General features: G+C 35.5%; 1 protein-coding gene across 1 annotated transcript in view; it reads right to left on the bottom strand.

Annotated features, from left to right (window-relative positions):
• Window positions 1–2156: 2156 nt before the first annotated feature.
• Window positions 2157–13476, bottom strand: part of udt (protein undicht) — a 29960-nt gene continuing 18640 nt past the window's right edge. The window contains exons 12-14 of the mRNA XM_089243317.1: window positions 6835–6941; window positions 5560–5701; window positions 2157–5211 (exon numbers count right to left, since the gene is read on the bottom strand). Of these exons, the coding sequence (XP_089099443.1) occupies window positions 5054–5211; window positions 5560–5701; window positions 6835–6941 (407 nt within the window). The 3' untranslated portion in view covers window positions 2157–5053. The remainder of the gene's footprint in view (window positions 5212–5559; window positions 5702–6834; window positions 6942–13476) is intronic.

Genomic DNA, 13476 nt, shown 5'->3' with positions numbered 1-13476 from the left:
TGACATTATGCCCATTCACTTCTTTCAAACGAAGCAAAACTCTGGTCTATCGCCATGACAATTTACCACCTATATACTGTGTATCTAGTGTTGTGCCAGATTTTTCAGTGTTGCCATTTATAATATTTCAGAAGTGAAGTGTAAGGATTGAATATTTGTAGGTCCGTGGCGAGGTTCAAACCCGAGGCTCATCACTATGACCTCTCGACCATCATTGCAGCTTTCTATTCATTTGGGAACTCAAATAAAAAGTTGCCTCGTCACTGAAAATCACCATCTATCAAAAACTTAAGATACATTACTACTCATCTGCAATTGAAGTGGTAACTTACAATTGAAGGGCTCAGCCAAATAACGGTCTGTGTTACATTTTTTGCAAAATCTGGTTTTGATATTATGATCAAATATTTGATATCTTAAGCAGAAGCTTGTATATAGCCACAAGATAAAACATTAAAAAATTTGACAATTCATTAATGTGTAATAAGTAAGGAATGTAAGGATAAGACATTGTTTACATATCAGCAGTAAAAAGTTATAAACTGTGCTTAAGTAATTATGCACAAGAAGTGTGAGGAGGATACACCACACAGTCTATCAGATATTACAAATAACATTCTGTGCAGCTTCCATTATACGTTCCTTAAGAAACCAACAGATGTAGCTGCTATAAAAAAGTTGCAATTGAGGCAAAAAAAGTGTTTTCTTAATTCAGCGATGACTTTGTGTCTTCTCTGAAAATTAAAAAAAAAAACCCACATAGACTGTTATTGGGCCCTTCAATTAATTCTGTAAATTATTTAGTTAAGAAACTAGCCAACCAATTTGTGGCCACCCTATATGCGAAGAAAAATGTATTCTGTACATATGTTTTCCCTTCATACTTGTGTGCAGTCTGAATTTTGAAATTGAATTTTCTTTTAAAAGATTTTTTTTCGTATGAAAGGTTAAAATTTTTGTTACGTTATTTTTTTCACCCAAAACCTCCAAAAAACAGAATCTAATATACAGTGCCTGCGCTGCTTATTAAAATAATTTTTATCGAGATTTTGATTCTATTAAGCGGATGATTTTTGTAACTGGCGAATCAAAAACTGAAATTAAAAATATGTATTTTTAAACAAAAGTTCCAAAAGGTAAAAATATGAGTTGTATGCAGATGAGTTGACAATTTTCTTAATTTTTTATTACTAATCAAACTAACACATGCAGTGCCTAGTTTTTATACATACAGTATACATTTTAGAAATACAGTCGAATCCTGTTATAACAAACTCCAAGAGCTTGGAGAAATCACTTCAACAAAACGAAATTCCAAGTCATTGTTTCCATGTAAACTTATCTGGGGGATTAGAAAAAGTGTTCATTAAAACGAAATTTTCGTTATAATGGCATTTGTTAAAACAGGATTCGATTGTATATGACATCCATATTTGTTTTATGGCCATCTTTTTCCTCAGCCATCTCATTGGGCATTTTGCCTGTTGTGGCCTTGTACTTGGCAGTCTGTCGTTTTTTCCGGATATCATTACAAATTTTTAAATAGCTCCATCTGGTCATCTTTTTTGATTTTATGGTTTCTGATTTACAGTTTTCTTCTTCAAAATTTGTAGCCTTTCCTTAATAAATTGCTCATAATAGCGGTAGATCAGAGATGGTGGTTGGCTGAAGTTTGTTTTCTGTGCTTCCCAACTTCGAGGCATGCATGTGAGCCGATCTCTATTACAAAGTCTTGCCACAAACGTTCAATCATTGCACTTCACTTCTGAAATATGGATGGAAGCGCTGAAAACCACACACACTTATACTTTCTGCACAACTCACTAGGTAGTAAATTGCACATGGTGATAGACTTGAGCTGTGCTCGGTTTGAAAGAAAGGTAGATTCAATTTACAAGCATAAAAATTCCTACATTCAAGTTCCTACTCTGTCACTTTTATAATTTTGTTCGTAACCCCTCATTTTTTTTTCTCTTGTTAAAATTTGAAAATATTAGTATTTGAAATATTAGTAATCTGATTTTATAAAGCAGCTAATTTTATTAACCAGTGATTTTATTAGTTGTAGTAATGTATAAGGCAACTTCACTCCTACAAAAATAATTTCAGAATTATTTTTCTGCGCGAAAGGGAAAGAGTGACAAGCATACAAGATATATAAAATAACATTTATTTTTTTTTATGAAACACTAAAATGGAATGTTGATAAATCTTTCATGCAATAAATGGACGGTAAACAGTTTGGTAGAACAAAATTTTGATTTTTAAAAATATCACACAGTGTGTATATGAGTATATACAATAAAAATATAACCTTAACCACATGAAGAGACACATCTACTAGATAACACTTATTTTGCATCTTTCATGCAGCTGCAATTGATTTAGCCAATTCATCATCTGCACATTTCAATTTTGATTTTCATTCAACACTTTTTGTATTTTGATGGCTAGTAACAGGATGCGACAAATCCATGTGTTATAGTTGTATAACCTTACCAATACTAAAAGCTAGAAGATTGATAAATCCTAAGCTTTTCAGAATGAATGAGCTAGTAAAAGTCCGAAAAATTCTTTTCATTTCAAGTTTTTATCAGGGAAAAACTAGAATATTTTCATTTATAAATTTATCAAATCACTTCTTTGTTAATTAGCATGCATGTATTTCAGTGTATATTCCCAGGCAGCAGTGAAGAAATAGTGTATATTCCTGACTTTTACCAGCTCAAAGTGATAAAATATAAGGTTCACTGGTCTTCAACCTTCCACTGTGAAGCCGGCATTACACTATAAAAGTTTGATAAAGTTTTATAAAACTTGAAAAATGCAACAAATAAGCATATCATTGCATTTGAGCAAATGTAACCAATAGGGTTGATTGCCTTTTTTTCAAGTTTTACAAAAGATCTCTTATCAAACTTTTATAGTGTAATCCTGACCATACTCAAGTAAATACAGCTGCATATAATCTGAACCTTATTTCTCAGAGGAAAAAATATATTTCAGCAGATACTAACATAACCATGTTCACATACACACAAGTTCAATTATTGAGAGAGAGAAAAAACAGTAAGATTCAAATAAACATGTTATATTATAAAACACATCTAGACATGCCTATGGAATTTAAATTTCACCTAATCAAAATTTTGGAGCTATGTTTTTTCCATGAAATAATGAGTTTTTTTCACATATACATGTATAAATTATATACAGTACACACACATAAAAAATGAATAAACTGCTTCCTTGAGCGTGAGATTAGTCCTCTGATATATATTTAAAAAAAAAATCGATATAAAAACATAAAATCCCCTGAACACATATATTTGCAAATCTAACAGTTCCCATAAACTTTAATCTTAAAAACATCAATAAATGACTATGAAAAGGAATGTTGTTTCATTTGGTGAATTGTTAAAATTTTGTACCTGATTTGCAATGATATTCAGAATGATACTACCAAGGGCAACGATCACAAGTTTCACAAACATTATTGTATCAAACCACCAAAGTTAATTTGATCAAAAAAAAACCCCAAAAAAAAAACAACAATGTCTATTCAATCAAACATTATACCCCATTGAATTGAAACAATTTTAGGCATGAAATAAAAATTTCAGAATGTCATTTTCAGCTTTTAAATTATTACGCATTTTAGTCGCACTGCAGAACAGTATAAATGCCAAGAAGTTTGGTACCATGCGGTCAGTAGAAACTTCCTCACTACCTTCTTTGAAGAAAACCACGCAATTTTTAACAAAAAAGGAATCTACAAGATCAATAGACAACAAATTTTTGAAAATGGTCACAACTATGTATTTGATTTTTATCAGAACTGTATCTCTAATATGTAACTCGTGTTTTGTTTTTGAATCAGGCTTTGCATTACCAACCACCAAATATTTTTTGAAATGGGGAAAAAAATTAATATAAACATCCACACATTTGCAATCTTTGGGTTGCCAATTTGAGATCAAAAACTAGAAATAATTGATTATTCAATTTAGAGTAACGATTACAGTAATGATTGCAAAGGAAATTAAAATTTAATGGCATTACAGTAACACGATTCTCTGATCCAAGGATTTCTATATTTTTCAGAATAAAATTATTAGCTCCGGTAATTATAAAGTATGCTTAAAAAATTATTTTAAGGCTTGCGACAGTTATAAGCTGGCATCAGGGACCCCCTAGGCCAGTATTGTTCATGAGCCTCACTCTATAGTAAATTTATAGAGAGAAAAAAAAATGAGATTCATTGTATGGCCCCAGGATTGTCATGGGATCTGTCAGTCATAGCATAAGTATTAGGAGCTATAATACTTATGTTATGGCTAAGGTGTGTTAATTTTTATTTTGAAAAATAGTATTCAATGTTTTGATGGCTGAGCTCGAGTATTTGGGTAGAATTGAAATAACCTAATAGCAAAAAAAGTAATCAAAAATGAAATCAGTACTACCACAGACATTATTTTTTTTATCATCATGGATTATGGCTTTCTATTGCTGGGGAAAGGGGAAGAGAACAAGAAGTTCCAGACACCAGTTCCCAAAGCAGAATATGCTGAAATCTGTGACCTATGTCTCAGAATAAACAATGCTACTGCAGAAAAATCTCGAAGAATTTTAAGAAAAGAGTTTTTTTGCATGGTAAATGCTCTAAATGAATTTCTACTGCAGATTATTTTCAGTCAGTTGAGGGTTTGCTGTAGAAAAGTGCAAACGTTCTGACCAGCAAATTTAGATTTTTTACCTTTGCTTCAGAACTTGCTTTTCATCAGAAAAATATAACAGAGTGACAAACAAATTAAAGAGGGGACTCAATTAATTAGCAACAGATAAATAGTTATTAGTCATGTGACTGCAGCCAACATAAATGTTTCTTGGCTGAATGAGCATTTAAAATTGAAATTTTTTTTTTCAACCGTTTTGTGGTCCAAAACATGCTAGAAAACTGACATAGTTTTCCAATCTGACTTTCATAAATTTTTCTTTCAAAAAGAGACACCAGGATTCTAATGCGTAGAATATGAACTATACAACACGTGAACTAATGTATTAACATCCGAACCATCACCAATATTGGAATTAATGTTGTCCATAATCTGACATGTAATTGCTGGCATCCTCCTCTAAGAATCTGAACACGTTCCATGACAGGGTCATTTGTTTCACTACCATCATCAAAGAACATTGGGCAGTCATCATCTGCAGAAAAAAAGTTACAATGTTACCTTAAGAATCAGATAACTCGTAAGATCTTATACACACACATTTCACCAAAGATTGAGATGTACGGATGATTAGATAAGGAACAGATGTTTTTTAAATGCTTAAAACTAACATTAATGAATAGATTGACAAAAATTATGAATCTATTAACAAATTAAATTTTTTTTAAATCTCCCATAAAAATGAGAATGTCTAAATTTTAGAAACAATGGTAATTTTGTTCCTATGGGGATAATTTATAAAGTTTATGAACTAAATTTCGCCATACAGTAAAATAAAAATTTTTTTTTTGCTCAAATACAAAAGTAAAAAATATTAACATACGCTCTCGCTCATATTCATCCATAACCAATGCTACTTGTGCTCCTTCAGATGCATTATAGCTAGAAACATCCTGCTTGAGATGGCAAAAAGCACCAACAGATTCAGACATGAGAAAGCGATTCAGATCAGCTCGTTGATAGACCTGGGAAAAACGGAATATATGTATACACATCAAACGTGAAAAACATTTGTAGAAAATGTATTAGACCTCTTAGACACTAAACATAAAATTTAGACAAGAAATGCTTTGTGGACACATGATTTTCACAAGTTTCAGTTAATAATTTCCAACTCATAATCCATGGTAATATATGATTCGAATGTGGAAATTTTTGGTAGCTGTTTGTATCACCAACAATGAATAGAAGGGGCTGTTGGTTTACAGAAAAAATTTTGATCCTTTTACTTGCATTCATGCATATATCTTTAAGAAATTATTTTTTGTTGATTCTTTTAAAAATATTAATTTTAATTCTATTTGGTTACACCACAATCATTTCTGCAAATGAAGCCAAAAAGCTGAATCCAAATGGCAGTGTTAAACATTTTCTTTTCTATATACCTCACAGAGAGGTAGGTGAGATAACCCCTCAATGGGGTCTTCTTGTGGAAGCAATATGTTCTCCAGTCATTTGATCAAAGTTTTTTTGTAGCACCTCCATGTAAAGATCCTGAATAGGATTAATCTGGTATTCAAACTTGCGATAACTCTGAACATCCTTAAGTACAGTAGGTGAGTATCTTATTGACCTGGGCTGTAGCACCATCATATTTTTTCTCTCTCTCTCTCCAAACTTTCTCTTTCTCAACTTTTCCCCAACAGTTTGCTGTATTAATTTTGAGTAGGCCTAAGTTATGAAGAAAAACCTTTAAAACTGTGGCCACAATTTAACTGAGCAGGGCTGGGCATCCCAGATACCACGATTACTAAATTGGAGTTTGAAAGCTACACAAAAGTTTTTGAACTTATGTCAGCATGCCTGCCAGAGTAAAAAAGGGTCAATTAGAACCAGAAAAGTAAAAAAAAAATTGTTTAGGCTGTTTTTTTTTAAGGGAAAAAAATATGCGTATGCTCTTAAGAAATTTGGCTGTCCCCAAAATTTTTGTTTGATTTGTGAAGCTCTCTGTATGTGAATATATTTAACATCTGGGGCAAAACAACCACCACCAAAAAATGTTTCCTAAAAACAAATGAATATAAAAAACCAATTGGCACAAGGAAAAAGAAAAAAAAAGTGAAGATTTTGGAATTTACAACTTTATGTGAAAACTCACCCAACACCTATATTTGCTGTAAGCATCTTCTTCATCATAAGTAATAAGATAAGACTTGAGATTTTCTTTCCAGTACCCAATGCATTTCATCTTGTAATCAGGCTCACCTAGTATAAAAACGTAAGTTGATGAAAATATGTGTATACATACAGTAAACCCCCCCCCCCTTTTGCGAACACCAATGAAACAGAAAAATTAGTTGGTAAAACATGGATGACCATAGCGACACCACATATTGCCTTCCATACGGCTATTTATCATCATCCTGTAATGGATGAAAATGTATTAAGAAAAAACAGTTCCCATTAAAGCTTTTAAAACAAAATTTAATTACGGTAAAACCCCTCTTGGAAGAGTTGATCAACTTTGCCGAAGAATATTAAGACACCAACGAATAAGGCAAATACACGAAAATACAAAAAGCCCTAATGCATTTCAACACCAATGGGTGTCGTCTTCAGGGGAAAAATATTTAACCACTAGTCACGCCGACCGAGTTTCCCACTTGGGTTGATTACCAAATCTTAATGCTCGGTTGCTCAGAGGAAAAAGTACTTTCAGCCCTGCCCAGCCGGCTCACGGCAGAGGAAAAAGTACTTTTTCCTCTGCCGTGAGCCTGCGTGAGATACTAATGCAGCATCCTGATTGAACGCTTACGGAATAGTGCTATCTGATTGACCTATTCTTAGAATTCCCGCTCAAAATGAATTTAAGCCCTGGTGTTGCGATCGGGGGTGTAGATTTATTATCGTTTACTAGTGTATTTTTGAAGGCCCGAATATATGTGCCTTTGTAGAAATCTAAATAAACTGTAGACTTGACTTTGTGAAAAACTCTCGCTTCTTGAAATTTGAATCTATGGCCCTCTTTCCAACAGTGAGCGGCGATGGTCGATTTTTAACATTCCTGATTCTTAACACAGCGAGTGTTCATTTAATCTTGCTTTATGGGTCTCCTTGTCTGTCCTATAAAACCAAGAGGGCAATCACCACATGGAATGTAAGAAATGCCCCATTGTTTATTCTGTGGTATAGCATCTTTAGGGGACATGAAACCAAAGTTTTTAGTGGTTGTCATCTATGGTTGTTGGATTAAACTTTTTAAGAATCGGTTTGATCTTCAGTGAGAGTATTGGATCATAGTGTATGACTACACTTTCTTTGAGTGATCTCTCTGCAATATTTTCTTAAGTGGTTCCTTGTGCCGGTTTCAAGAATTTTTTACTTATTTCGTCAACGATCTTGGTGTTGAACCTCCTGTCTTTTTTGCAATTGCTCTGATGGTTTCAAGTTCATGGTCTAATGTGTTCCGATCTGAACAGATGTTAAATCCTCTCGCTACGTAAGTATGAAACACAGAAAGTTTCTATTGCATGGGATGACAAGGTCTGAAATGAGGTGGTAATGAGACTGCGAAAAGTTTATGATACACCAAGGTTTGGAACTGTGATTTCCGTTTAGTTACTAATATACCCAAGAAAGAGAGTTGATTCTTAGTTTCAAATTCGGCTGTGAACTGAACGTGGGGGGGGGGGGGGGTCCTATGTCATTCATAACGAGTAACAATTGTTCCAAGTCATCTTTAGAGTTGTTCCAAGTCATCTTTAGAGCTGTCCCAAAGCGCAAAAGCATCGTCCACATATCTCCGATAAAATGAGAAGGGCGCAACCTTCAATAGCTTACTCTCAAACTCGCCCATATATATATAACACAAAATCGGCACAATGGGATTGCCCATTGCTAGACCATCTGTCTGGGTGTAAAACTTGTCATCGAAACTGAAGGCTGTTTGTGCGATACACGTGAAGGTGAGATTGCATATTTCTTCTACTGTGAAAAATGACTGTGAAAAATTGTGTATTTAAGCCGTCTTTCTAGACAACTGATACTACCAGCTATGGGAATGTTAGTAAACATTGAAACTAATAAAAATGAAATAAGAACTAAGAACTTTTGAATTCTACCAGATTTTTCTGCAGCATCACTAATTGTTCTGTGCCATATTTCGGCATATTCTGCTTTGAGATTTGGCAGTAAAAGAAATTATCCTTAAAGGAATAATTTTTTTTCATAGTTACTAATATAGAAAGCCCGAAAAACCATTAGAAATTTTTTTTTAATTGTACTGCTTGTATATGAGTCCTAAACACGATGTACAGAGCCTTAAAATTTTTTTATAAAATAAATGTATTGAAGTAATGCAGTGAAACCTCACTACAACACTCAATATAACGATAACTCCCTCTACAACGTTATTTTTTCAAGTCTTGTTTTGAAACATCTATACTCAAATGCTAAACTGTTGCCTCTCCATATAATGATAGCCACTTTACAATGGTATTTTTTCTTGGTCTGCAAAGTAATGCTATTTTAAGGTTTCACTGTATTACTTTCTAAATATGTAACTACGTTCTTTGAGATTCAAACTATATTAAGAAAAAAATTTGGGGTGTGAACTTCAAGATAAAAAAATTTAATCAAAACATTTTAACAAATTAGCGAAATCACAGCTATACATGCTCTGCAATAAATGAAGAGCTTTTGTCATTAATTGGGACATCTACCAGCAAATTCAAAATATAAAATGCAAAGAATATGGCCTCATTTTATGTGCAAAGGCAGTTCTGGATTTTTACCCTCAAAAACTGTCTGCAGTAATGAACATTTAAGGGACCCTTTTCACATATGCAAAGCTACACATTTGAGGGTTAAGCTGTACACACATATAAGCGCAGAAACAATAATAATTAGCAACAAAAAAATAATGATCTATTAATAACAGAAGTAGAGGCAGACTGAAGAGAAAGACTCAAAAAACATCAGAATAAGATATTGATAGACTAATCAAAATAAAATTTAAAAAATGCACTGGCTGTGAATGGTTGTCTGTAGTTCCCTTATCTTATCACACAAATTATATGAGCTGGCATCATTTATTAGAGACTCAACTATCGTCTTCGCCGTCGTTGGGAACGGACGTGCTATTATCGCGCTCCGCTCACCGACACGCCAGTGCGCCATTTTGTGTCTTTCTTTGTGTTTTTCTTCGTTCTCGTGAGTTTTACTTAGCGTGTTGTTTTTTGTTGGGTCATATTCTGCGGTGATTTTCTTTTTTTTTAGCGCACGTTGGATTGTGAGATAAGTGGTTTTTTTTTTTTTTTATATTGCTCTCATTTTTTTTTTAAATTTTCGTTGTGTATTTTCGATCGACTTATATTTATTTTTCTCGTTCGCATTTCATTTTCGTTGTTTTTTCGCCAGGTTCGGTCGCTTCTTTGATATAAGTTCGTAGGTTTTTGGACGTTAGTGTTAGCAAACAGTGTATACTTTTTCCCGGGTACTCTCAATAACGTTGTTTTCCTTCCATTTGGGCCTATTGTTGTAGTGTTAGTGTTTTGAGATAGTTAGCTAATTCTAATAAGTATAAATTGTACTTCGTAGCTTAATACTTTTTTTAGAGGGTGTTGTATTCTTTATATACATATTTATTTTATTCTTCGTGATTTAGTGCTGAGCATTCTACTTTACATAATTTTTTCGTATAGTCTCTTACGTATATTTTGCATAGTAATGTATTTTACATTATTTTAATTTCCAGTTAACGTTTCTCATTTTCGTATTGTTAAGTATTATTATTATTATCTAGCTTTAGCAATAGTGTTAGTATGCCTCGACCTCGACTAGTGTTGTGTAGAGCTTGCGACGGGAGGTTTCCCTGGTCTAGGGGTATAGTAGCTGATAGTTTCAATTGTAAAGGGTGCTTGGATAGAAAAAGGCTGGAACTCGAGGTCGAAGCTTTACGGGAAAAAGTTAGGGTGCTAGAGGGCCCGGTTATAACGGACCCTCTGGTCGTCGAGCCACCTGTTGATGAAGAAGCAATCTCCACGAACAACGACATTTTAGAGGGCGAATGGGTGGTCGTGGACGAGGTAGAGGGGGATAGTGATAGGGGTTTAATCATCGGCGATTCTATGGTTAGGGAACTTGGGAACCGAGTGTGTAGGGATTTTCGGGGTTTCGAGCGCTGTTGTCTTCCTGGGGGGAAAAATTGCAACGTTCGAGACGTTTTTCATCGCCGAAAGTTGCCCTTGCGGGTGATTCTGTGGGTGGGAACAAATCAGGTAGGAGCGAATATTAGTGAGTCTCTGTCAGAATACCGGGATTTACTATTATCCGCTAGGGAGGGGGGTTCAGATGTGGCAGTGATTCCAGTGCTGCCAAGGGGTAGTAGGGGATATAGGAGTAGGATCCACCAATTCAATATAGGCCTGAAGGACATTTGCTCCTCACTTGGGGTCACGTTCTTGGAGCTTCCCGCATTTACCGATAGGTGGCTTCGTTCGGATGGGATCCATCTAAATAAGAGAGGGGTCTGGGAGGTTTACGATAGTCTTAGGTCAGGTTTTTTACTCCCAGACCACGTAGTCGGGAATGCGGGTTAGTTAATGATAATCACAACAGTACTGACGGGGAATTACCCACCTCTGACTTGGATGGCTTCTCGATTGACAACAAATCACCGGGCAAATTAAAATGTGTGTTAATAAATGCCAGGAGCTTGGGTAACAAGAAAGATTTTTTAGAAACTATGATAGTTGTGGAGGACTTGGATCTTATAGCCATTACAGAATCTTGGGCAAACGATGGGGATGAATCTTTCTTACACATCTCCGGATACGATACTTTTTTGAGAAATAGATCTGATAGGAAAGGGGGTGGAGTGTTGATATACGTGAAATCATGTTTGAAGGCTAGAGAGTGTAACGTGCAGAGAAGTGATATTGAAACCATATGGGTTGAACTTGAGAGCAAAAGACGTCATAAGCTTATTGTTGGGGTTTGTTACAATCCACCGAATAGGGATCAAAACTACATTGCCAAAATGCATGATGAAATTTCCTACATGTGTAAGCGAAAGAGGGTTCTCATACTAGGGGATTTCAATTACCCGGGTATTGATTGGGAGAACCTTTCATCTGGAAATCAGTATGAAAGAGACTTTCTTAAGTTGGTGCTCGAAAATTTTTTGTATCAGCATGTATCAGAAGCCACTAGGGGTACTGCTATTTTGGATTTAGTTCTTACTAGTTCTGAGGATCTAGTTGAACATGTTTCGGTGGGGGAAGAGTTTTCTTCCAGTGATCATCGTATCGTCAGATTTCACTGTAACTTTTCCTCGGGTGAGGTTGATAACAAAAGACTGGTTCCTTGTTTTCGGAGAACCAACTTTGATGTTTTGAGAAGAAGGTTAGCGGAAGTTTTCAAAGACCGGTTGGAATCAGTAGGGGTGGTAAGTCAATGGGAAGAATTTAGTACGAAGCTGTCCTCTGTTTTGCACGACGTCATACCCTTTGTTCGAAAAAAGCGTGTTTGTACATCACACCCTCTATGGTTCACGGATAGCGTGCGGAACCTTTATCTTGAAAAGAAAAGAGCATTCAGAGAGTATAAAAGTGGACGAGGTGACCTATCATTGTTTACTGATAAAAGAAGACTGTTGAAGAAAGCGATAAGGGATAGTAAAAAGCAAGTTGAATCTAGGTTGGCAGATAACATTGGCTCTGACCCAAAATCATTTTTTCGATACGTCAATAATGGATGTAAGGGGACAGTTGGCCCCCTCTCGATAGGAGGCTCAAAAGTAGAGAGCAATGCAGGCATGTGTAGTGCTTTCAATGACTTTTTCGCGTCGGTTTTTAATGGAGATAATGATATTCGATATACGGGTGTTGCATGGGGTAATAAAACGCTCAACGATATTCAAGTGGAAGACGTGGAGGTCCTAAATCTTCTAAGAAATGTATGTGCAAGCAAAGCACCAGGACCAGATGATATCTATCCCAGGGTTCTCAGGGAAGGTGCTAATGAATTGTTGGGGCCAGTCGCACAGATATACAGGAGTAGTGTTGCTGAGGGTATCGTCCCGAGAGATTGGAAACTGGCTAACGTTGTTCCGATATTTAAGAAGGGTAGTAGAGAAGTGGTGTCTAATTATCATCCAGTGAGTTTGACGAGCTCCCTCTCGAAAATTTTGGAAATTATCATCAAAAGGCAGTTTGTGAAGTGGATAGACGAGAATAATGTATTGTCGGATAATCAGCATGGGTTCAGGAAGGGGAAGTCATGTGTAACTAACCTCCTTTGCTTCTATGATTACGTGACTAAGGCTTTGGGTAAGAGCAAAAATGTAGACGTTGTTTACCTTGATTTCCAGAAGGCATTCGATCGGGTCCAACATGGCAAACTCTTGAAGCGTTTACACGAGATTGGAATTGTGGGCAACTTGCTGAATTGGATAGAATCGTGGTTAAGAGATAGGTCGCAACGAGTTATGGTGAACGGGGAATTCTCTGGTTGGACAGACGTCACAAGTGGAGTTCCTCAGGGAAGTGTCCTTGGCCCCATACTTTTTTCACTTTTTATCGATAAACTCGATCAGGGTATCGATGGAATTACTAGCAAATTCGCAGATGATGTGAAGCTAATGGGGGTAATCGGGAATGAAAGCGATAGGGAGTTGCTCCAGACCAACTTAAACAAGATTGCAGCATGGGCAAATGAATGGAGCATGACGTTTAGCGTAGATAAGTGCATGGTCGCTCATTTTGGTTCGAACAACCCACGGTTCTCTTACGAGTTGAAT

This window comes from Pholcus phalangioides, unplaced genomic scaffold (assembly GCF_987345545.1).
Source record: "Pholcus phalangioides strain wild (caught in Gottingen) unplaced genomic scaffold, Ppha-v1.0 ptg000015l_1, whole genome shotgun sequence".
Lineage (NCBI taxonomy): Eukaryota > Metazoa > Arthropoda > Arachnida > Araneae > Pholcidae > Pholcus > Pholcus phalangioides.
Note: the sequence above shows the minus strand (reverse complement) of the source record. Positions and strands in the feature narration are given on the sequence as shown.